Here is a 27281-nt window from a genome sequence, read left to right as displayed (position 1 = left end):
ACGCTCGAGTCGCTTGCCGCTTCACCGGTCATATATTTATTTCGTTATGGTTCAATTTTGTACGATGAAGCGGATGAATATTGATGACGCGTGTTGTCTTCATAATAGCTTTATTGAGACTAAAATATTATAATAAATATTAACTATTTATTCTGAGCAAAAGTATCGAACACATCGTTTTATAGATCTACAGTTAAAAGAGACCATGCTAGTTCTCATTATTAGGTCTAGGATTGTTGTCTTTCTTATAAAACTTGCGTTTAACGTGAATTTCCTATATTCTACTCCACACGGCCAGAACTCAGCGCTAAGAAAAACGCTTTCCTGGTCTTGTTTAATCGTAACTTTAAATGAGGTAAATACAGTCTCTTTATATTGAACAAGTTTTTCAACCTTTATGACCGTGTGTCCACAATCTTTAATAAAATCGTAGATGTCGTTATCCGTGGTATGTTTATCAAATCGAGAGGCGTATATGTAAGATAATTTGGGCACTATTTTAAGTTTACTAGAGGTAAATATAGCTTTACCCTGCTGATTGGGGTTTTTGTTGCCTGTATAAGTCTTTTTCTTCTTCTTCTTGTTCACGACAGTCGTAAAACTATCATCAAAATTTATTTCATCCAAGGTATTACCTATTAGTTCCGTCGTTTTCAGAAGGCTATCAGTTCGTCGCCTGTATTGAGTCTTATTGGAACTTCGCAATTCGGTAGGCTTAGGAGTGATAGTTATATCGTTCTCGGTGCGATCAGCTGATGGGGTCACTCAGTTACGCGCGAGCGAGCGCACCTGCAGCGACGGTATTGCGGGCGCGGGGGGCGGCTCTCGTACAGAAGCAGTAGCAGTCGCAGCGTTGCCGCTCTGCGCGGACGTGAGGAACGGCAACGGTTTCGACGACGGTACGCAACACGGCGCATGCGTGTTGGTCGCTGCTGGTTGCCGCGAAGACAACGCACTCGGGACGCGCTTGGCTTCGTTATTTAAAAACAAGCCGTTGCAAGATTTTGCGCCAATCTGTTGCTCACTTTGTGTCTGATATTGATTGGTTTTAATGTTTTCTATCTCTTGCTGTAATTGAAACAACTCAGATGCTTTAACGTAATCTGCTTGAATACAGTGGATGTTTCGTTTAAGCACTAATATATCTTTTAGTAGGCTCGTTACGTCCACGTAGTCGAATGTCACCGGCGGAAGACGGTGAAGATCTTTCGCCACGAAGGTGGGCAGTGAAGCGGGCTCGGTTTCTTTTAGAACTTTAATAATATCCTGTAATAAACGCTTGTTCTTCCCGTCGCCTTTTCTTGTAGAACGACAGTTTGCTGCTTCGAAGAGAATGGTTTTAGCAGTAAAAATGTCCGCGTCTTTAAAGTTAGACTCGCATATCTGCACCACTTATTTCGTCCATAATATCAATTTTACATTGTAAAAAGCACAGTAATTCGTTTATAACTAGATTATTGCACTGATTCGACAATGACATTTTATTATTTCGTTGATTAGGCGGGTAGGTAGTACAGGTGCGTTGACGCACAACCGTACGCGGAAGCGGCGCGCGCGGCGGTTATACAAGTAATAGCTTCACATGTGAAAACACATAAAAGATATAAACATTTGGCTAGTTCTTACTCTAAAAAGAATAAAAATGAACGTTTTTGTCCACAGATAAATTAATAGATTTCTTATAGAAAGTGGTCAGAGATCGGGGTTTTGTTTTAACCACAAAATATAAGCTTGTTTTGTAGTTCATATTAGTAAATATTTAAATTATGCTCCTTTTAATTATATTTTTTAAAAACATGTTACTTAAATATGGCGTAGGAAAATGAAAGTCAACTTTAATCATGCAACTTTTGCATACACAATAACTAACGATCATATACCTCAGAATAGACATTTTATGCATCGACTGAAAATTGTTTAAAAATATTATAGTTTTAATGTTATTTTTACTGCCAGAATATTGAGAGAAAACAACAAGAAAGACTATTTAACAAAAATAAAATACATGATTATTTAGATATAATAAATGATAAAATTTAAACAGTAAGATACTTGGAATCATCACAGTTTTAAAACGTGGACTTAGTTAATACAAAGTCCACGTTTTATTTACAAAACTAAGAGTCTCCTTGAATAACCAATTTTTGTGTCTGAATTTGACTTTTGGAATGAACGTAAGGTGTGTTTCTTATTTTTTGATTATTACTATGACTAAAACAACAACGTCCTAACTTATAAAACCTTTATAACAGGTTCCTTTCACCCGCATTGATTAATCATTATTAACAGTTAAGGACACCGTAATATGTGTATTACGTCAAGTACTTTTGCATGAGGTCATTGACACATATCTAACACAAAAAGATCCCATTTATATAAAAGGTAACGGTATCCGACAGCGGCCTTACAAAAAATATGTACCGAGGCAACTTCGCAAAAATGTGCCTGTCAGCTTTTTTGATACGCACCGCTCTTTTTAATTAATATAAATTCAGAGTTCAGGTATGACGACCTCCGTGGTCGAGTAGAGTACACCGGTTTTCATGGGTACGCCACTCCGAGGTCCCGGGTTCGATTCCCGGCCGAGTCGGTGTAGAAAAAGTTTTCTATGTTGTCTTGGGTCTGGGTGTTTGTTACCACAAACGGTACCCCGTCGTTACTGATTTTCCATAATACAAGTGCTTTAGCTACTTACATTGGGATCAGAGTAATTTATTTCGGTTATTATTATTAAATACGACCTCTTTGTTAATGTGATATACATGTTTTTTTCACTATTTTGATGTATTTTGTATTCCAATAATTATAAACTCATATGTTTATATGTACTTCTGTTGAAACTTGGAGCTTAAATTCTCAAACAAAATGCAGATGGAACGGGCGTCCTCCAGCCATTGAAATATACTACAGGGATACAAGTACACTCAAAATCACACATGCATATTTACTATTTACAAATTTATCGTCGGTTTCACATTTGTAACGGAGTGTCTTATATTATCACTAATTAAAAAAAAAAACTTTTTTTATATTTTATTTAATGAATGAAGTTAATGCAAGCAAAACAATACAATATTTTGCAACAAATGATGTAGGAATTGACTCAGCGTTGGTATTTCTTACACTCTGTTATAAGTAGAATAAAAACTACAGAGCATATCATTACTTATTGCTGAATTATATTTTTAAGATATCTTAATTATATGTCGAAGTCCGAATTCCGAAGTCTCAGTCAAATGTTCATTTGATTTTAAAATCTTTAAAATGGAAAATCAAACTCGTTGCTTTAATTACATTCACACTTAAATAGCAATAGTAAAAAAAATAGAAATCAATTTAGTTTAAAGGTTTGAAAAGCGGCGATAATTATAAAAAAAAAATACTTCCTCTTTCTATCATCTTAAATTTGACATTCGAAAGAAGATAACACAGGGTTGTAACTAATAACTCTCTGAACAACATTTATTGATCAATCTGATATTATTACATGCATTGTCGTAGCCAAAGAACCAGAGAGGGTTTAGTACTCGAAGAGAAACCAAAATAGTTACAAACATTGAAGAAAAAAAAAGTTATTCAAATGTTAATTAATAATTACGTCCTTGTAGAAATTGATTTATATATTCTTCTTGTATTCTTCAAATATCGACATTATGACATCACTATAAAAAAACAAATAATATCGATATGATTCTGTAACTAATGTATTTTCGAACGAATTAAAAAAGGAACTTCGAATATTTTACCTGCTCTTTGTAACGGATTTAATTTTATTGCTCTCATTTTAATATTAACCGTTGATACGACATTTTTTCGTAAAAAACTTATTACAAGAGTTGTTTCGATCATCAACATTTACTATTTACCATAATAGTCGAAATTAAAACCCATTGACTACTAGTGATCATTCTTTTTATCGTTATAGTAAAATATTCAGCGAGTTAGAACAATATCTAAGCAAAAAGTCTGCAGATATGACCTTCAACAAGCTGCATCATATGTACTATAATAGCAAGTCATATTGGTAAATTTGAATGGTTGTAATATCAATTTTAACATTCTTTTGTTTGTTTACGTATCACTAAATGTATAATAATGGAGTGGATGACTTATGCTTAATATATCACTTTGGTCAAAGAGTGTGCACTACCCGTGAAAACTGTTTTGCTACATCATCACTGCAATGAAACATGACACCTTCATTTATAAATATGAAACAATGACCTTACACAAAAAATTCACAGCCTTCATTTCATCCTTGACCAAGAGGACCCCCCCTATTCTTAAAATCCGACTGCTGTTGTTGTCTGCTACAATTCAAATTTTATATTGTTGTATTTTATTTTCAATGACGAGTAAGTATAATTACTGGCACAAGAATGATACTAGATCTAATGGTTGGCATTGCATACAAATGACAGGAATGGTTAATACTTCTTAAGATGCTGATGTCTATGGACGGATTAGAAGCCCTTTCATTAAAAACAACTAGTTATATATATCTGATATAATGATTTTGTAACAGAATGAATCTAATACATAAATATTACAGAAGATGATTATGTTATATAAAATAAACAAACTTGTTATTCTGCCTTCGTTCGTTTTAATCTTTTAAATATGTTCACTCATCTGCTTAGCATACAGATAACATATTTATAGCAAAAACCAATTCACTGGATCATGACCTTAAAAATAAAGAAAAAAAAAAAACGATTACTAACAAAGTAACATTCAATCACGTATCTGTACCTGGTTTTACATATTCCTACTTTAATCAATTTAACACAACAATAAATTGAATCAACATCAAAATTTTATCATCAATGTCTTTAAGTTAGACAAACTTTGTAACAAAATAGAAGATAACATAAAATTGTTTTAACACTATATTCCACAATTGTGAGAACAATCTGCATGTCCACATATCACACACATATCTCTGTTATTCAAGGTCCATTGCATTCTTCATGTATGTGTCAAGTTCCTTGTCGAGAGCAGACTTTGTGCTTGCCATGTATTGGTCAAGTTGCAAGTCTAGCTCTTCCTTTGTTGGAACAGTTTTTTGCTGCCTAGCTACACCACCTGGAAGTTGAGAAGGTATCAATTATTATACTGAACGGAGATGGAAGTACTGAATAGATACACCGTGTAGTAAACTTTGCTATTGACTTGTTTAGTCAAACACACATAATCTTGACTGTCTCATAACACATGCGATTCTCAATGGGTTTCCTGTTTCAGTTCTGTGTTTCCATTATATATAACCAAAATATCTATATCCTATTTATGTGTAGTCACAGCAGTGTGTTAACTGGATGAAAATGATTTTACAGATTTGTAAGGTTGGTCACTCGTCAGACACTGACACAATTAAAGGAATGCTTTAAATTATAGGTTGTTTCCTCAGATAGGGTGATCGATATGTTTAAGTTTTGAAACATTGGCTGAGACAGTTTGGCTTTTGGATAGTCAGTAGAACTTTATGTATTATATGATAGTATCACAGTACCTCTGCCTCGTCCTCTATTTGGCGCCACCGTCCGTGACCGCGACATCGCCGGCCGCCCCGCCCGTCCCGCGCGCCCACCTCTTCCTCTGTGGTTAAGTACAACATTAAGGTGATGAGAATTGTACCTAGATAAGTAACCTACAATATTCCACAGCAGCTCAAAAGCCTCTTCTGCCAAAAATTGTATTAAGATTAATTTATTTCATTGTTTGTTTGAATTGCCATAAATACAGTCGTGTCTTAATATAACTGTCATACAAATACTGCTGTACAATTTTTCATTGGAAACCGACTGTATATCAAAAATTGGCAATGTTGAAATTCTGTCGTACAGCTAACAGACTATTCCATAGTTGTGTCTGATTAGTCTCTTCTGACTACTAGAGAGAAATTACTTCTGGTGCTAAATGAAAAAAAAATTAGGAGAGACCTTTGTGTGTAAAACATTACAGCATTCATTTTACATCTTGGAATGAAAATACCTAGTTCTAAACTACTTCATTTGACAAATAAAAAACTGAGTTTTATTTTATTGATTCTTCTTTAGTTTGGATATATTCTTTTCCATTTTCCGAAATGATATTAATTTCTACTTTAGCTATCACTTATGTATAGACTTATTCACACCGGAAGGTAGAGACTGCGCCAGGCTAAATTATCAGCATGCATGTTTGAATAACTCTCCTGCTCACAAGATGTCTTAGTAGGTGGGAGAAGACAACTGTAGACTACGAATATAATATTATAAACTGTTTATCATAATAGATACCTCATCCTTCCTCTCATGACTCCCATCCTACCTCCGCGACGGCGGAACCCACGACCGCGCCAAACTCCTTGTGATAAGTTACTAAATGATGCTGACCGACTGTAAAGACAAATAGCATAAACTACTGGTATCAATTAAGATTTAAAATATACTCAATATTTTATTATACTAGAAAGAGGCCTTACTAGCACCTTTTCAGTGATTCAGGAAGGCCTTAAAAATTATAAGCAAGTCCAAATTAACATATTTAATTAATGTAAACAACTTATACTATTAGTCCTTAATAATAGTATAAATACCAAAGTTTGTTTGTTTATGTGTTAATTGATTATTACATCTTGTCACATCTGGGTTAGAGATTTTGACTTAGGATCCTTAATACAGGTATGAAGTAACCGGCCTTCCAAATACCCCCACCATACACGACGCAAGCAGACTCATGGGTGGAAACAAACAAATCAACACCTACAATTTATACTACGCTAACTCGAATTTTAGTGAAAATCGTTTTTTTGTGCCAAGTTGCTTAAAATATGTTATTTTATATGTATTAATAAAATCGTGAAGAAATATATAAAATTAACGAAGTTACAAATTTATACAACGTTAACTAAAGGCAATTTTTTAAATCAATCAATTTATATTACGCTAACAATTATTAGCGGAGTGTGCGCACACTTTCGAGTTAGCGTAGTATAAATTGTTGGTGTCGAAATAACCTAACTCACTTGTAAATTTACAATATTAATTAAGATCTATCTAAATAAAATATTAATGGTTTTGTACATACTTGAGATTCATGTTTGACTGTCTCCATGCTACTCTATTCTTAATGCTGTTTTGATTTATGTTATTAAAGCTATTGGAGCGCTGAAGACCTATAAGACTGCTTTCACTGCCAAAGCGTCTAAGCCCTGGCATGCCAAGACGTTGTTTCACTGCTTGCTGTAATGTAATAAACATATAATACCATTGTAATGCATAATTTCATATTTATTATAAATATTTTAAATAAGATATAATATAATTTATATTATAGTTCTATTTATTTATAAACTCTATTCAAGATAAACACAGTAAATAGCACAGGATATTGCAAGTTAAAAACATGCAAAGCAGCTTTTTTGTAACAGTGATCCCTTTCAAGTAACCTTTGACACGGTAACTGCCCTAGTAAAGAAGTTGTATTATTGTAGCCTATGAGATTCGTGTTGTTAGCGTTTGTAACTTAAATTAAAATATCAATCTTGAATTCAAATAGGCAACCATTACAAATATTTGTCATTTCAAGTTTAGTTGCAGAGCATAAGTAAATTTGTACATAATTACCTTTCTTGATAGCTGGCCTAATCGGTACGCTATTTGGTCCATAAGAACTCTGTTATTAACATTATGATTAAAAGAGAACAATCCAGAAGGACGCCTACGAGGCTTCATAACATGAGCTACGGTCGCTGCAGATGCTAATATTGTAAACCGATCGTTGAGACTTATCCTAGTGGCTTGTAGACCGTGCACTTTTTCAATCACCATCTTACCCACACAAAATCGCACTAACTTTAATATGTAACATAAAATGTAGTAGTTAACCAAATTAAATATTGCATTATATTTAATATATTACAATTAGTATGTGCGTTTTTTCCTATATCTAAGCAAAACAAAAATCTAGTAATAGATTTTACGGGTAAAACCGCTTAAAATTCTAAATCACAAACGCGGTTAGGATTTGTTCTTGAGATTTGAGCTTGACGTTTATTTCTTTTTTTTTTTGTAGTTTTTTTTCTTTTTGGAAATGGCAAAAGTGTTGCACCATACAGCTATAATGTATTTTTTATTATCACTAACCATTTTTTACCGCGCGAGGGTTCGTACTATACTATACATAATTTTAAAAAATAAAATAAATAACAACTTATTTGTTCTAGTTTTTTTTGTTGTCTTTAAAGTAAATGATTGTAGTTCACTCGATTATTTTGGTTACAAGAAATTTGAACTTTATATCAAAACAATTGACTAAAATTGTAAGAACTAAGTTAAACCGCTATCAAAAATATATGTTTTTAATATATTTAATGAATTGTTGTTTTTTTTAATATGACCTTCAAAAGTTAAATATAACTAATTGTAAATTCTAAAGAGTGCAATATTATCATTGTTTTAAATTTCCAGGCCTATAAAGTTCAAATGTATGTCGCATGATTCAATATTGTGTATATTAAATATAAATGTTGTATTTATTTGTTGACAAATTGAGCAAATTAGTAGCGTGACTAGGGTATTATTAATTAAATATGCACGAATAAACGTTTCCCGAAAATGGTTCTGTTTTGTTTTGTATAATATTTATTTCTTTATGGGATTTTAATTTAGAGTGTCATATAAAACTTGTAAACTCATCGTATTTGTAATGTATCCATAAAATATTTGACAGGAAATCTGCAGTCAGTCATGTTATTTTACAACATAATAAGTGTAATAAGACGGATCCCAATTAAGTTTCTGAATTTATAAAATCAATGTCTTATGACAGACATTGGTACAATTTTGACAGGAAAGAACATTAAGGCATGCAGAAAAAAAGAGAAAGTAGAAGTAGAAGTTGTATTCGTTGTTACAATATATACTAACCTAATTGAAGCTGAAGTTAAAAAAACGTGGTACTAATACTTATTGATTTCCAGGCAGGATATATTATATACATATATAATTGTATTTGACAAACATAACTTTGTATTTTAAATTTTGAAAAAGAGTAACTGATATTCTGGCTGGTTCTTCTCTGTAGAATCTACATTCCGTACCGTTGGTACCTTCGCTTAATATCTTATATAAAACGATGATTCAAAAGTGCTTGTCAAAGCATGCTTGAATAAAGTATATTTTTATTTCGATTTTTTTTGTAAGTCGACAGAACTCATTATAAAATTATAAAATTGATTAATGGTTTAATTTCTGGAAACTATAAATTCCCCATCAATTGGGGAAATTCTTAGGGGATAGGCAGTACTTTTTATTAATGACATTTATTGAAGGTGAACTCTTCTGACTGTTTGTCAAATCGATTTTATAATCGATATATTTATGCAATACAAAACTTCCTTCCTACTTTCCTAGATAAAAATTAGAAAATGTCATGTTAGGAATTTCAAAAATCGAAAGTTGTTTACAATTTACTAAGTACAATACTTAGTAGATTGAAATTATTAAGTAAGTAAATTAAATATATTTTTAGAGAAAGCCAAGGTTTTTAAAGAAAATATTTATTAACTATAACTAAATCATTCTCTTAATCTTACATCAGTCTGATGTATCAACTGCAATGTCCATAACATCTATTATACCACACCGGCGCTTGCAGTGTTCATGATTCACGAATTACACAATTTTTTGAATGAAACCTAAGTTTAAACTGCCTTACGTCTATCATTTATAGGAAACGTGATAATTAGTTCGAAAGTTTTGAAGATACACGAAATACTTTCCGAGTTATATATTATATAGTTTCGTGAAGGCGAAGTGTTTGCGCAACGATGTTGGACTGCCTTATAAGAGAGCGCAGCTTTAGCTGCGGATTCAGTTCGATCCAACCAACGATGTCGGAGGTTGCTAACGAATTCAAAGTGGACGAAACCTGCTTGTTCGATATGGACGCCTGCTATGAAACTTTTGACAAGGATGGGTACGTGATGAGATTAGTTGATGCTACTTCATCCGAAATCATTATTAAAATAATACAAAATAACAAAAAAATACTTACTCAAAGAGTTTTTATCAAATTCACTTAAGTTTCCTTGAACGTTGAATATAATGATAATAAACTAAATCAACCACTAAATATTATTAATATTTATGAAACATATTTTACTTATTCATTAATCATTTCATAAGTAACTAAAACAAATATATTATTATAGCAAACAATCATACTTCTAAAAGCATTACTCTGTATTTTTATGCGAGTGAAATTTGAAATCACATTTATACTAAAAAAATGTCTCGAATCAACAAAACTTTTTAATTAATACTGTTAAACCATTTAACAAAATATATTTCATTCTATGAATACTATTTAAAAACTGATTACATTAGTTATGATGTGTCGCTGATCATTTCAGTTTTATTTTTTGACAAATTTTTAAATATAGAAAAGATTATCTTGAATTATAGCTAATATGGATTAAAAATTTACAATATTTTCACAACCAAGTGGAGATTTTTCTACATAGAGTTTTCGAAAATATGAACAATATTTAATAACATAAGTTTCTATAATTTGTGGCGTGGCTCTAAATGGACTGGCTATCTCAGACTGTAATTTTTTGCTAAGTTTTTAAATAATAATTTATTGCAAATATAACACATTTAAAAGTTGTGATTAGAAACCAAATCTCTACTCTTGTATGATTAATGATTTCCTATATGCACTATTAGCTAGACATTACACAGAAAACAGTTGATTAAAGTTCTACATTATCAAAATACTTAGACAATATTTTTAATAAAAAAAAATCCTATCATATAATCATGTGAAGACTCAAATGGACAAATAATTATTTGGTAAAAATATTTTATTAGTTTCTAACCTAAATTGGTGTATAATTTTATGTATACAATTTATAGATAAAGATATAAAAATAATCAATTTAAGTTACATACAATACAAATTTTATACAATATAAATATGTAATATTACCTATTAAAAATATATGAATGCATAGAAAATTGCGCGTAAAAAGGATTTACCTAATATATATATTTTTTTTTTTGGCTTTTATTTGTGTAAGGATTTTATAAAAGTATAATGGTATTTCGTTTGTTAAAAATCTCATTGACGAAAATGCTCTAATTTATAATTAAGTGTTTACGATAATCGATGACGTTAATCATATTTTTAAATTCGCATACGTCAAAGAGCAAACACATACTTTATTAAAAAATCTATTCCAAATTCAAATTTATGTGATCAAAGAAAATTATTATGCAATTATTTTAAAATGAAAATTGCACGGGGTTATATATAATGTCAGTTGTAATGTGTCTTTAAGATACCAAGCCATTTTACAGAATAATTAGTTGTGAAACCATCATAGTCTTTCCGTGTTTTCACGGGGATTTTCTTGCACATTTCAAAACAATGTAACTATTATTATCATGTAGGTATGTCCTTCAACTTACTAAAGTACTTACCTAGCCTTTTATAGATAATATAGAATGAAAATTATTGAGTATAATAATTTTCTATCTGAATATGAAATTTTCTATTTGAATCATTTAGATATTTTTGAAATTTACTGTTATGTAAAAGATAAAACATAAGTATCTATTACGTCAATACAAACATGACGCTTGCGAAAGTTTTCGAAGAAAAGAGGTCTGAAATAATCATTTCTTAAAATAGTTTAATTCATTTTTAACGCTTTAATAAAATGAAAAATATCGATAGATATGTTTACACAATTAAATTATTTCGTGTAGTCAGCTTTTAAACTATATTACATATTTTTTAAATAAGTTGCATTTCTATCCTAATCCTAATCATATCCGATTAATCACGAGCTGAGCAGTCGGATGTTTCGGTCAACGTAATACATAAATTCGATTAATACCTACATCGTGAAAGCTTGAAGTACATAAAACTCAGTTACGCGTTTAAAGCAGAGTCATCAGGTTTTTTAGTAAATAATAAATATTTACAATTAATTTTGACCTTTGCGTCGATTAAAGATCGCGAGAAAACAATTCACCAGAATTCTAGCATATATGTGCCAATCGTACATAGTACTTTGGTAATATTGATAATTTGGTAGTAATTTTGTTTATGATTACGATGAAGATTTGATAACAGTGACAAACACTGTATAAACTCGAGAAGTAAAGATAAACCTGTAACACCTGGTTACCGTCGCCGCAAATTCATCCTTCCTTGAGCAAAGCGATCGCTTCTATAATAAAATTACTCAAATACTTTTCGCTTTGCCAATTAATAAATTTCAATCACATGTTAGAAAATCTTTAATGAATTAATAAGGCGTATTACACGATAAAGGATTATGTAGATGATAAAAAGTATGAAGTTAGTATTCTTTGGTTTCCCTAGTAATAACTCAATAATTGTATTTAACAAGTAACTTAACCTTGTGTACAAACTTTTTTTATCAAAATCGAAATGTAATTCAATTAAAATAGGTACATACATACGAGCCAAAACTACCGTACCTAAAATACTAACGACTCTGAAGTCTGAACGTACCCAGATCCGTTGGTATTGTCTCATAGCTCTGCCATATTAGACTTTAGATTTATAACCTAATATGACAGAGCTATTATGAATGCGCAAGTAATCTAAGGTTTGCTTATTTTTACTCCTGCGATTAGAAAGGGCTGTATGTATATCATCAAATTTGTTACTACCGAATATATTGCCGGTTCTCAGAATCGGCTTAATAAATATCGATTAAAAGAAGAACCAAATGTACTTGTGAAATCCTGAATTGATAAAGATTTTTTTTAAACTAACTTGTTATACCGGTTCGAACGTAGGCTTCTGAAATATATTTAATTCACGTAATTAACGTACTATTTACTAATTAGCTAGGTACTCCGATCCTCGTAAATATAATATTAAGTCTTGTCTATTAAGTATTTTTGATGTGTTCGATGTATGCTGTAGCCCCTTTTTTCAACAGGGATGGTCTATTAAACCTTGACGAGTTCCGGTTGATCTGCAAGGCGTTATTCCGTAATGATAAGGGTCACATTTACCCAATATCGGAGGAGAAGGCTCGTCACGTCTTCCAGGTGTTCGACAAAAATGATGACGGCTTTATTGACAAAGAGGAATTCACCTTCTGCTGGAACCATTGGATCAAAGTGGTCAGTAAATGGATAATATACCCCTCCACTATTATTTATATTCTAGCTTTATGCCCGGTTACAATATTCAAGCTACGGCTGCGAATAACATATGCATAAATATCACAGATACTAGAAATTTAATAAAAAAAAAGTAAATGCTACTAAAATACCAATTCGTAATCAAAACGAGTCGTTTTTTAAATATATAAAAGAGGCTTTAATAAACGTTGCTAAGTCCGTAGTAGTCTAATTATTTATTGTTATACTTATTAGAATATATACCCGGAATTCTCGTGTTGATTTGTTTTCTCACCCTTAATTATCTCAATATCTGTTGGAACAGATAGTGCGTCCAGTGAGCGCCTTCCTGATAGTAGACGTGCAGAACGACTTCATCTCTGGCACTCTCAATATCAGCAAGTGCAACGCACAGCAAGACGGCAGCGAGGTAAGATTAGTTGTCATAACGCTTGTTCTACAAGTATTAGAGATTCGACTTACGAGGCCGTCACGGGAGTTTTTGTACGAGGAATGAATAGACTGCTTAAATTACAGCCTCAAAAGATGTCAACCGAAGATCCTATCATTTGCCAACAAGGTGTAGTCACTGTAGAAAAACTCGTTGCTTCTTCACATATTTGCCAATAAAGTGAAAACTTATTAACTCATTTATGTGAAAAACGAAAATTGGTGCCGATATATATATTAAAAAAAATTATAATAATGTTCCATTATAAGTAATTACTAATATTCCTATTCAATTCTCCAATTAAGGTCAAATTTGTGCTAGGGGTGGGGTCGACAATAGCCAAGGGGTCAGGATCGAACCAACAGCCCGTAAACCATTGCGCCATTGACGCCTAAATTTTACATTTTTTCATTTATTTGAAGACCATAAATGTTTTGAAAGGGTTTTTTATTTTCGTGTGGCGTAAATCACCCAATGTGCTGATAAGGTTAATGTTTATTTTGCGAGAATTTGTGCGCATTAGGGTTTTATGGCCTCGCGATTGAAATAAATCTCGATAAAACGGCATAAAATATCAATTGTTCACTTATTAATGCTGAACTTTCAAAATGGACATCAAGTATTTATCCGACGATGTGACAGTTCGTGTCTTGAACCAATATTTCTGATATTAGCATAAACCTCTGCCGCATTGACTTCATTATTGTTAAATTTAGACTCCTGTGTACGTTGAAATATAAACAAATAGTTGTCGCCTGGCTTCGCTCGCGTTTGAGCAGTTGGTTTTCAGGTGTTAAGTAAATAAAGTAGCCTATGTACTTCCTTCGGGTTCAAGCTTCATATCGAATTTCATCAATATCATGTCAGTGGTATGGTCATGTAAGAGTAACAGACAGAGTTACTTTAATATTAATAATATTAGTCTACATCACTAGCCCAAGTCTTATTTCGATTGATTGGCAGCTTCTATTGCGTCATGTCGATAAATATAATTCTAATTATTATTATGAATGCGGAACTTGATTGTTTACTTGGTGGTAGGGCTTTGTGCAAGCCCGTCCTGATAGGTACCATCCACTCATCATATATTCTACCGCCAAGCATCAATACTTTGTATTATTGTGTTCCGGTTTGAAAGATGACTGAGCCAGTGTGTTTACAGGCACAAGGGACATAATAACAATTCCCAAGTTGTTGCCGCATTGGAGATGTAAGGAATAATTAAATTTAAAAAAAAATCGTTTTAGAGTACCTGTCACCTATTCACCCTGTACGCGGGTGAATCTACCGGAAACGAGTTGTATACATTTTGTATAGTAAAATTTACGATCAATCAATTAAATTGACTTTTGGACCAAAAATACTAAAATAGAATTAATTGTTGCAAATTCATTGTTACGCGTAAACAATACGAAAAATGCTGATCCACAAAAATCGATTTAATCAAATTGTTGTTGTACCATGTGTGTTGAAATACAACATGGCCGACTATTCTTTGGTGGTTTGAATAGCCTTTTATTTGTAAAAAAAAGTTTAATCAGAATGATAAAAGATTTCGCAATGGCAACAAGCATTTGAATGTCGCACATCAATATAATTAGTACCCGTTATATAGAAATACCTAGGATTTGTATCCACCGCACATATAAAAAGTATCAACAATTCAAAAGTACTTTGAGCCAACTTGAATAAAGAATATTTTGATTTGATTTGGTTTGAATAAACAATCGTATATATTAATAGAGTAAGCCGATTTTGTCCCAGTGATTATGGGACGAATGCTGCCCGTAAAAAGTCGGTTTGGTATCATTTTGAAGAGCTCCAGCCGTAGATTTGCAGAAAATTAGAGGATTCTTGATTGCAATTCATTATAGCAAAAAAAAAAATTTACAATTTAACAAAGAATTAATTTTAATTTTAAAGAGCGGAAGGTACTGACCGGTTAGAGAGCGGTGCTACGGCTATATAAGGAAAAAAATTGAACAACGTAAGCAAAAATAAAGTAAACTATTTGACATTTCATCACTTTGGCGCCAAATGTAGATGATTGACTTGCAGTTTACAATAAAATTGAATCAAAACAAAACCGCATGGGTCATAGCGTGTTGAACTATTTTCTATAACCTTTCTAAATAATCGGCCTATGCAATTTTTTTTAATCAGTCTTTATAAGTTAACGCGTTCGAACAAACCCTTCAGCGTTACAATTATTTTAAATATTGTTTTGTATAATAAGGATACTGTTGCTGTAATTTTTTTTAATCACAGTTTTCCTATAGCAAATTATTTCTTAATAAATAGGTTTGCCATGCGATCCAAAATCATTTATCCGATTGTGATATAACTATGAAATGACACTATCGTTGGCCCTTCCTTTATGTGTGTTCGTCACTCAAAATAAAAATTTTACGTAAACCCTTATTTTACCCATTGCCTGGTAGGCGTTCAGGGCCGGATCTACCATATGGCTTTTTGGCCTTCAGCCCAGGGCCCCGTGGATTCAAGGGGCCCCCAGCATAAGTCAAGTCAAAGTAAAAAATAGACGAAAATGCGAAAGAATCCATATCTTTATTAAATGAAGCAGATCGTATCGTATGTAAGCCCTGCGAGTCCTGCATCTAATCAAACCCGTTCAATTAATTTAATTCAAGTCTACGTTCAGATATGTCTTAGGTGGGCCCTTAAGTAGTGTTAGCCCATGGCCCCCTAAACTTACGGTCCGGCCCTGTAGGTGTTATAGTTGAATATTATTGTTAGAAATAATAACAACCTCATTAATTAACCAATGAACGCTAAGATTTCAATACGCACACCGATAACATAACGTTTACCGAATAAACGTATTCAGAATGACTTGTTAATTTCGATCGCGAGTCTTGATTAACATCAGCTGGTTGACGGTACCAAAGCGATCGATATTATAATCGTGTTTGTCTATTGCAACATGCCCTATTGTTATGTATAGCTAAACGCGTGTATCCGTATTCGCGTCATCGTGCACCGTTACGACGCCCTACGTTACGTTTGATCGATTGATAGCACGTTATCTTAACGAGAGGCGGGAGCATTTGTATTTTGTGTTACGAATTTATTGGTAAATCGAATTTTGTTAACTATTTTTTTTTTATCGTTGAAAAGTGATAAAGTAACGGTTATTTGTTATGTAGGCAAGTAGAATAACGGAATTAAAAAAAAAATAACCATTTACTGATTGAATTTCGATTTGAATGAAATGAATGAATACATTCTTAATAATTACATATCAATGGTTAATTAATAAACTTATTTAAATTTAAGATCGTACAATTTCATTCCACAAAACTTGATTCCACGTATGTACATAACTTACGTAATAAGAATACTGAAATCGCTCATGTCTTTTCTAAATTATTTTGTTGTTTTCGTAAAGCTATGCAGACTTTATTACAATCGAATGTAATTATATGATTACTAACTTTATACAACAGTAGTTTTTGGCTGTGGCTTCGCTCGCGTTTTAGGGTTTGGTCGTTCGGAGTTCGGTGAAAAAAGTACTCCATATCCTTCTTTGCCGTTCAAGCTTCCTTTATATATTATTATACATACAGTAACAGTCTGTAAGCCACTTCTGGATAAAAACCTTCTTGAGTTTCTACTCAAGAAGCGTTTTTCCAGGCTAGGCTATGTAATACATTATAGTTGGTAGGTATATATTCTATTTATGGTACAAACATATGGCGGTGACCAAGCGTGGTGTGTTAAACTCCTTAATAATATGCTCCTTCACAACAGAACTTATCTCCTCAATAACCAAATCCTTTGGGTTGGTTAAGTGAGAAAAAAAATACCTAATGTATTTATAGTACATAAAAATAAATATACAATAATGACCCAAAACTATAAACGTTTTTATAATTAAAATTTATAATCAATAGTTTTTATAATCATTTCTAAAAACAAAACGAACGAAAGTGCGACACATAATATGCAATTGAATAATAATAAGTATATGTAATTATCATTGAGCTGTTCTTATATACACGACCACGAAATACAAAATGACCGTCATCGACAGTTTGAAATGTCTAATGACTACAGTTTCTCATTTAGTTTCAATGTTTACGGTCCTGGTTTCAACATTCGCATCTTTTCAATAATGTTGCCGTTTTATCCGTATTTTTTTTTGTATGTTAAAAAAATGTTAACAGTACAACTTCAAAAACGCGAATGTTTTCGATTTCATAACACACGAAAGGCTTGAAACTCCGCGAAATTAAAGAGTTTAATATGGACAACGAAACTATTTTTACGCTGGAAATCAATACTGTTAGCAGATCTCTAACTTTATTAAAATTCATCAATTTTTATTTTGTATGTCTCAATAATTGAACTCCAAAGGACCTCTCCTAGAAAGATAAATGCGGGGCTAAATTGTATTTTTGTATGTTAAAATATAACGAAAAAAAAAATAAGAATATTATTCGTTACTTCACAAGAACAGTAAAAAATCATTTTTTATTTGAATATATTGAATGGATTGCAACACCAAATTAGTTAGCTACTTTTGAAATCAAAGCACTCAAAGCAAAGATAAAATTATATATCAATACTATGTATTAATATATGTAAATATTTAACTTTGCTTTCTTTTGGCATGAAAATAATGGTGCAGTATACGAATGAAGATATTGCATGTTTAAACAGAGCTGCAGTAACCACAGATAATGAAGTAAGTTAACCGATCGTTCGGAAATTCACAAAAGGCTTGAAATGTTTAAAAAAAAATATATTTTGGCTCATTTCCAAACACTTAATTTCTTTTACAATGGCCTAAAACCTCTAGTTGAGGCCGTCATTCGTATAATGCAGAAGAATTATCGACTGATCGTTTTGAAGGATTTACAAATATCTCTAAATCTAGGTAAATAAAATAATAGCTATGAATATAATAATATGATATCTTAAGAAAGATTACGTTGACGACTGTACTCGGTGTTAACTGTGTCACAGTTAACAAATTTATAGTATTAATGATTGAATAGTTCAATCATTACCGTCCATTAATCTACAAACAGAAGAAATACTTCGAACTTCATAAGTTCCATTGAAACGGATGAATAAGTCAATTTAATTACGGGAACAAAGGCTAGGAGAGGCAAGACTCGTGCAAGGTGGTCTCAGTTTTTTGATAAACATTTTTTTTTTAGTTAGTTTGATGACATATCAACCTAGCTAAAAAAAAACGACCGGAATGTTAAATGTACATACTCGGACTTAATAAATGTTATATTTATAGTGTTTTAGAAAGAATAGAAGAAATATTATTACAATAATTCTATAGCAATCATGATCGTCGGTTGCAGGTCCCAATTTTTTTATAATTAAGTTAATTTTTATTTATAGTAACGGAGTGTAAAAATTTATAATCATTTCCGAAGACAAGATAGATTATGTAGCTATCAGTTAATTCCAAATCTGTATGGTTTCGCTTTACATCAATAATAGTTATAATATGTTGAATAATAACGTAATAGATGCAATTTTCTGAGGTTTCCCGTATGTCATACAGGAAAATATAAGAATGATTCGCGCATTGTTCAGTAATAATATATTACTTATAGGAGTGACATTGAATCTCAAACAACGTAGTCTTACAAAAATAATTTGAAATCGGACTTTAGTTGTCTAATAACTTAGTTAATAATTAAAAATGTGTTAATTCCTTCATCTGAAACTAGATGGCGTTAATAGTTGATTGAATCGCGCTATCGTTATGTATTTTTTTGCATAATATAGGTCATAATTATGTTTTAATAAATGCCCCTGGCAGTCTTCCACGACTTGCCCACCCGCCCGGTGACGCTGTAGAGGCCACTCTGTCCAAGAGCTACAGTTAATTCGAAAAAAAAAAAAAAATGCCTATGCGTTCGGGGTGTAATCTTCCATTTCCCCTGGCTTTGTAGTACTGAGACATTAGTGATTACATTAAAAAGAGAGAGTCGGAGATTTTTTTTCCTGATGTTCCTTATAAATTTAAATTCCTTATAAGTTGTTCTTCTATCTAATATCCTTGTTAGAATTTAATTAACTAAATTGAAAACTTTGCTATCTATATCACATAGAAATAGTTCATTATTCAATTTACTTTGATAATGTTACTTTTATAAAATATATTTAAAATTCGAAAAATTAAGTCTCAAATTTTGTAGGTATGTTTAATATAAAACGAAATAAGAATTTCCTTATTTTAGTGATAAATACAGTACATGATTAAATGTTATTATTAATAACCAGTTTTGATTTGATTAAGAATTTCTGAGTATGACTGATTTACTTAGTTTGGCTTTGTGCAAGGCAATCTGGGTAGGTATCACCCACTCATCAGATATTCTACCGCCAAACATTAGTATTCAGTATTGTTGTGTTCCGGATTGAAGGGTGAGTAAGCCAGTGTATAGGGAGAGCAACTGTGTTTGCGCACACATTTGTGATTTAAAAAATGGCCTGCGTAGTTGACTGGTCTTCCTTGAAATTCGCCGTCGTGACTGAATTCGGCCAGGAAGACAGCACCATAATCTTCTGTGTTGTGACATTGTTTATATTTGTGATAGATAAGAGATCACAGACGAAATCCACTCAAGAGCATGCTACATTTTTGTGCTAAGGACAAAAACAATACGCCCCACGCGCTTAAACAAGATATTTACCTATTTTTTAAAATTTTTTATGGTATCTAATGATGTGATATTTGACAAAACCTGGTTGATGTAGTTGTTTTATGGTTGGTTTATGAATACAGATCTCGAAGTCCTGTCTTTCTACCAAGAAATTCTCAGTAACTGTCCTAAGGTACTAAACCAATTAAAACCGCTTTAACTGTGTCTGACGGATTGCCATCCCGTCAGATTACAACAGACCATAAAACGAGCATCTATGTTTACATTGAAATTGGTCAGAATAACATCAATCAGACGCATATTCTTATATTAACTAAAACCTTAAGAAGTTGATTTATGTGTTTAACATGTCAAGTAACAAAATATTTGTAATATTTAGCTATCTGTGGTTTCTAATAAAAAAAAATTGCATAGACATTAATCCTCCTTGACGTAACCTCCAACAACTCACACGTCCAACACAAATAGAACCAGCATTCTAGTTTTCCAACTTAATAATTATTTTTACCAGACTATTGAAATGGGCTGTCAAGGCATTCAAAGTGCTCAAATTAGATTTTCTTCGAACATTCACACGTAGAGGTGGCAAATTCCAATTAGGCCATCGAAACTATAGTACCAGGCACCACCGCGGCCGAAATGGGGTGGTAACTTTGCGATTTGGTACCGTTTCAAATCAAGTTTGAAGTTGTTTTAATAAGTTTTACCGGTTAAGCAATTCAATTGAAAATCAGTCTTAAGTATAATGAGAATGCGGTTATCATTACGTATACTAACGAAGGTACTTGTAGAAAAATAAACAAATACAATAATATGAATATTAAATTCTTTAAATTTAAATTTCATTTAATTAGTTTGTAATAATCTGTCAATCGTATTTTGTTACCTATTTTTTTTAACAAGGAGTTTTTTACCGATTACCCTGATTAATGTTGCATAATCTGTGATTCGTATAATCGATATTGTTGTATTTGCATTGGCGAATGTCAAGGTCGAGATTTTCGCGCGCAAAGCGCATAGCTTCAGGATAAGACACGAACAGTATACTGACAATGATTAAAACTTTTTTATTTTTAAAATATTTTGTTGTTTTTTTTTAATGCAGATATATTGTGGCCAGTTTTTTTACTATCGACTTTTCTTTTTTCAATAAAGATCCTGACTTTTAACATATTGATGTTTCTCTTATATAGTGTCCTAGAACTGGGTAAGGCTGGACCTTCGTTTTTCATGCGTCATTCTTTTTATATACAATGTTTTGATCAGACTATAACAGCGCGTTGGCACAATAGCTTCGCGGTTCAGCGCTCATGAGAATCGGATTACTACAGTTGTGGTGAATAGGTAGTTTCAAGAGGCATTATATATTGCTTACCTTATTTATTACCTAGTGACTATAAACCTAAATGCAAGGGGTTAGGTATAATATTTCAGTAATGCTGGACTTGTATAAGTTCAGAGATTGCTTGTAAAGTCTACAACAGGAGAGAAAATTGCCGAATAATATGTTTGATTTCTCAGAGTCATCAAACTATAACCTATTCATATATATATATATATAGTTATATATAGTGAGCCATAGTGGTACAGCAGCAACGTCTAACAAGATCGAATACTCACGTAACAGCTATTTGGTATCATAATAACTTCGACATTGGCCTATGCCATTACCACCATTTTTACAGTGGTACTTATATCTATTGGCGTAGCAAAGGGTGGGGAGGGGGATAGATAGCCCTAATCGTTCGTATGTTACACAGGATCTGATCAAATTACATATAATTATTGCTTATTGTAACCTCCTGTATATAAATATGTATCGAAGCGTTAATAGCCAGCGATGTAAAAAGTTCCAAGATCGATCCTGACCCATTGGGCTATTGTCGTCCCCACTCATAACACGAGTGAGCTTAAAAGGAGGGATACATAAAAATATTAGTAATTCCTTAATTAATTTGGGGCATTGCTAGTATTCTTTAAAAAAAAATATATTTGACTCAAAGTTTGACCTTTATTTAGGATGACTGGTACGTGAAAGACACATACCCAAGTCCGCAATATAGCCATTCAAGTTATAATCGAAAATGTTTTCCATTCCTAGGTGGTAGATCCGATCAACAGGTTGCTGGAGACGGTGCCGTTCGACTGCGTGTTCTACTCTCTGGACTGGCATCCACCGGATCACGTCTCTTTCATCGACAACGTGCACATGCGAGAGCTACATCCTTCTAGTCCGGTTCGTACATCACTTTATCTTAGTTGTTTTTCGATGAATTTAGGAATTTATTGTCGTTTTAGTTTAATTAATAAGTACACATTCACACCGAAGGTCCGTATTTATAGGATCGTTTTTAACGGTTGCGGTGCTAACTGCTATTGGAGGCTATATTTACACCGTTTTTGATACCCGATATATTGCGTGTATACGGGATCCGGATACTGACATCTGTGTAAACTTGCCCCTAAAACTATATACACCATCGCCGCCGCCGTATACAATCAAACAAAACGCTCTGTGAATGTAGCCTAAGATATGTTCTAAAAAAAGGAAAGATTTCATTTGTTTTTAGTAAACGATCAATAGCGCAAGTGCGATGTGTATTTTGCAGTATTTATTTTGTTTATGTATTTTAAAAAAGGTTTATAATAAATGAGCTCGAGGCACGTACATTTTGTGCGTAAAATTTTCCCTCATTTTCACGTTGGTTGGATAAAAACCGGTTCGCTTGAAAGTAATGAACGCTTTTAAAAAAAAATCGTTTGTCAATTGCACAATATTTTTCAGCCAAGAATAACAAATGCGTAATTTTATTTACGCCGCGTCAGTTTTTTCGAATAATATATAGAAGCCTAATTAATATAATGTTTGAACATTACCCAATCAATCCTCAATCCTGTATGCAAAAATTGTTTTCTTTCATAGTAAGTTCTAGTATAGATCTATTGACATATGAAGGCGTTTAATTTATAATGGCGTTTTAATAAAAAAAACTTAATATAATCAAATTTTTTTGCTATTCCTCTAGTCGTCTCACGCACACTAAGACATCTTTTAAGCACGAACGTCACTCACTCATACATCAATAATAATTTAACGTGCCGATGCCGGGGCGCGCTTTCGTTAATTAAAAGTTCTATACCAACATGTCATATACACATCAAGTATCACGGAATCTTCATCTTTATGTGTATGTACGTTCAATAGAAAAACAAAAAAATTGGTTTAAACCATCAATTCATACAAAGCTGGTATACGACTATGCTTGACACTCTATGTTACCTACCTTTTTATTACTTGATTTTTTTTTTATATATATGATAATATCCATCTTAAATTATGGTACGATAATATTACTTTCAATACTTTCCAAAAAGGTTCTTATGTTTATATACATATGTAATAAATATGTCTAATAAATACCTATTAGTTATTGTAGTCCTATAGTAGTTTGATATAAACTGTTTTTATATTAAGTCACAACAATGTCCTTAAAATAATAATTATTTTTCATTCCAAATTTTCGTAACGTTGTTCACAAACGGTTAGTTGAAATAATTGGTATCAACAGGTTTCAGCTGATAAAGCGCAGGCCTACGATACCGTGGTTTTCGCTGGCCCTCCTCCCATGAAGCAGAGGCTCTGGCCGCGACATTGCGTGCAAGATACCTGGGGAGCTGAACTGCATAAAGAACTTAAGGTATAGTCTCAGTATTCTTCTGTGTCATAAGTACTTAATTGCTGCGCAGAATTACATCTGTCGCCGTAAAGCATAACAGTTTCCTGTTTACCAAGCGAACCTTTTTACTCTATGTCTTTGATCTCTTATGAATTTTTAATGGATATATTTTTACATATATTTGAATTAAAAATCCAATCAAGCTAAATAATTAGAAGATAACATTGTGGTTACAAGCATGAGCATGTAAATTCTCCTACTCGACTGTCGCATTGTAAATGAGTTTGTGGTCAGGTGGTGGAGAAGGCGGTCAAGGTGTATAAGGGCACCAATCCTGAGGTGGACTCGTATTCCGTGTTCTGGGACAACAAGAAGCTGACGGACACCAGCCTCAGCACGCAGCTTCGTTCACGAGGAGCGACCGACATCTATATATGTGGACTGGCCTATGACGTATGTGTGGGTAAGTCCAAATCATCATTCCAGTGCCCTCAACAATTTTGCGTTGAGTCATCTTATCTTCATAATACGATAGGATGGCATTCTTATCCGACATAAACGAAAATAATACAGACGCAGGACCAGTGGCGTTACGTGGTTTGGTTTGCACTGGATTGGTAATACTTGATAGGAAAACCCACTAACATGAGATAGTATGCATAACACGGTGCCTGTGCCCCCAGGAGCAACAATAGCGGACGCTCTCGCTATAGGCTACCGCTCGGTGTTGGTGGACGACGCCAGCCGGGGAGTCGACCTCCAGGATATCGAGAACACCAAGCGAGCCATCCTCGATAACAACGGGGTCATCGTGGACTCGCATCAGGTACATCACATATTATCATAATATATATATATATATACAGGGTTATTGGTAATTCGACGTATTCCCGTTAGGAGGTGATAGGGGTGACTATTTGCGATAATTTGAACCCCCATATGCACGATGCAAATGTGAACCATTTTTGAGTTGATAATGTCGAAATATTGAGCTCCACCAAATAAAAATAAAAAACATGGTAAATATCCCGTTTTAAATACTGTTAGTAATATTGATAAAGCTTAAACATATGGCCATAATCATAAAAATTCAAACAAAAAATTACACATTATAATGTTATTACACTAAATACTATTACAATAATCTCTTATCAATTTGGTCATCATTATCAATATTCGCTTGCCCTTCAGCTATTCATGACTGGTGCAGTGTGTTATAAACGCTGCTAGAAAAATAAGTATGCCACTCACCATCCCTCATTGGGAATGCTTTTGGTGATCACGTGATGCTCTAAGACCATACAGGTTATTGAAGAGCATAATGCTAATGCTACAGGTGTAAGAGCTCAATAAATAAAAACAAACCCTTAAACAACTTTGAGCATTCTTCTCTTCTCCGTCGGAAATTTCACGATTTTTATTTATTAGTATGAATATCGTTACAGGTGTTAGCCATGGTGGAAGGTCGTGATCGTCGACCGGAACTCGGCTACAAGCTCGCCATGGAGCTGAAGGACGCTTTGGAAGATCAGTAAACAATTACATACAAAAAATACAACACCAAAACAAGACATTTAAACACACAAAACATCTACGATTTTTTGCCAAACGTTGGCAATATTGAAAGCATATAAAAGCCAGTCCTGGCCAGTAGTAAGACATTAATCGGCTTATTCTAGTATACCCGTAACGATAGCTAAGATATCAATACCTTTTTGCCGATTCGACAAAATGATCTTAGTCAATAATCTCTTAACTTAACTTATTAGGCGGAACTAAAATACTTGCCATATCTTCTTTCTTTCAAATCCCATACACGAGAAAGAGATATCAATAGTTTAGAGATCGTATACGACATAATCGGTAATATCTCTTAAAATATCATGACATGAACATTATAATTAGATACGAAAATACGATCTTAATGCACCATAGAATTTAAAATATTTTAGAAATCTCACCCAAGGTCTGTACAACTACAGTAAACAAACAATAACAAAGAAAAAAGCACCATAAGTACACAATTTAAAAAAATCTGTAAATAAATAGTTGGTGGGGGAACCCAAGAGGGGATTTTGGAATTTATTCGAGCTCGGTAGAACAGCATAAGAGGGATTCCTTGCATTCCATATCCTATATACTAGGCATGAGCGATATCGGAATTTTCTGACATCGGTTGTAATACGGATATTTGGATTTAATATCCATGCTGACATCTTATTTCAGATGTCATTATGTCTTTGTTTAACTTTAAATTGTACAAGATTTGATACCGAAATCGATTTCAAATTCGCCTCATCTCTTTCTAACAGACGGGTTACCGTAAAGTTAAAAAGAGACAGGACGAATGTTTCATGCGTTCAATGTTATCGTACTTTGAATGCATTGACGTACCGGAACGATATACATAGTTTTGAGTTCTGATATTCCGACGACATCCGGTTTTAGATTTGTTTCGATATATCGGACGCATGCCTACTATATATTATATAAATCCTCAATTATCATCATGGGCTCCTTTTTTAATGCTAGTGTCGCAATCAAAACTCTTTTCCTGCGGTACCTCTTCCTCTTACTTTACCTTTTTCCCTCCTAATACCAGTTACCTACTAGTTTCCAAACTGTTTTTGTCCGGAGTTTTAAGTTATGACCGAATAAGAGTCTTGATTGTAACATATAGTTTCAACATATCGTAGGCAAAACTCTATACTAACTATAACTATATATAATAGACAAGTCTATTTTCTTAATAATATTTACTTTAAAATAGACAGCGGGCATTAAGACTTCATTTTGAATTCCCAGTAAATTATATATTCTTTAATTTATTTATGATTATAATATATACATATGTATTCCAAATTAGAAAGCGAGTTAAGATCTCAAATATGATTTGAAGTTCCTGTAAACTTTATTTTTTTGTCTAGACTTTTAGAATTAATAGAGCTTTTATTCAAATTACAAATTAATATTAAGGTAGAATACAATAAAAATAATTAAATAGATTTAGAATTGAGGGTAAAAATTAATCAAGACAAATAACTTCCTTATATATATACCTATATAATTTTTTATTTCAAATTTTAAATGATATATTGATATCAAATTAACATGGTTATATTTATTATACCTATATTTACTTGTTATTTTAGTAACAACTACGAAGTTATTACTTTTAATTTAGATTAAAATTATGTTTTATTTTCAGTGAAATATCTATTAATCATGATTTAATGCTAAACTACTTGATTAATTTTTATCCCATAGATAATAAATATCAGAAATAGATAATATAAAAGATAGTTATTTGATTAGATCAAACGTAGTATGTAGTTAATAC

At 32.6% G+C, this 27281-nt stretch overlaps 3 protein-coding genes across 3 annotated transcripts in view; 1 reads left to right on the top strand and 2 right to left on the bottom strand.

The window, feature by feature from the left end:
• The window catches only part of LOC113403851 (eukaryotic translation initiation factor 2-alpha kinase), a 229702-nt gene that overhangs the window by 32716 nt on the left and 169705 nt on the right, over positions 1-27281 (bottom strand). The window lies entirely within an intron of this gene.
• On the bottom strand, positions 4584-8007 carry LOC113403853 (chromatin target of PRMT1 protein-like). Its single transcript, XM_026644472.2, has 5 exons — positions 7611-8007; positions 7072-7226; positions 6282-6380; positions 5513-5598; positions 4584-5085 (listed from the first exon to the last, which is right to left on the bottom strand). The coding sequence occupies exons 1-5, from the start codon at positions 7812-7814 to the stop codon at positions 4946-4948; spliced, it is 684 nt and encodes a 227-aa protein (XP_026500257.2). The 5' UTR covers positions 7815-8007; the 3' UTR covers positions 4584-4945.
• LOC113403725 (uncharacterized) lies at positions 9600-25477 on the top strand. The gene is made up of 8 exons (XM_026644300.2): positions 9600-9963; positions 12971-13157; positions 13483-13587; positions 22366-22500; positions 23834-23962; positions 24236-24404; positions 24625-24767; positions 25387-25477. The coding sequence occupies exons 1-8, from the start codon at positions 9815-9817 to the stop codon at positions 25474-25476; spliced, it is 1107 nt and encodes a 368-aa protein (XP_026500085.1). The 5' UTR covers positions 9600-9814; the 3' UTR covers position 25477.

The sequence above is a fragment of the Vanessa tameamea genome, chromosome 20 (genome assembly GCF_037043105.1).
Source record: "Vanessa tameamea isolate UH-Manoa-2023 chromosome 20, ilVanTame1 primary haplotype, whole genome shotgun sequence".
Classification (NCBI taxonomy): domain Eukaryota; kingdom Metazoa; phylum Arthropoda; class Insecta; order Lepidoptera; family Nymphalidae; genus Vanessa; species Vanessa tameamea.
The sequence above is the reverse complement of the archived record's forward strand: the minus strand, read 5'-3'. Positions and strand labels throughout refer to the sequence as shown.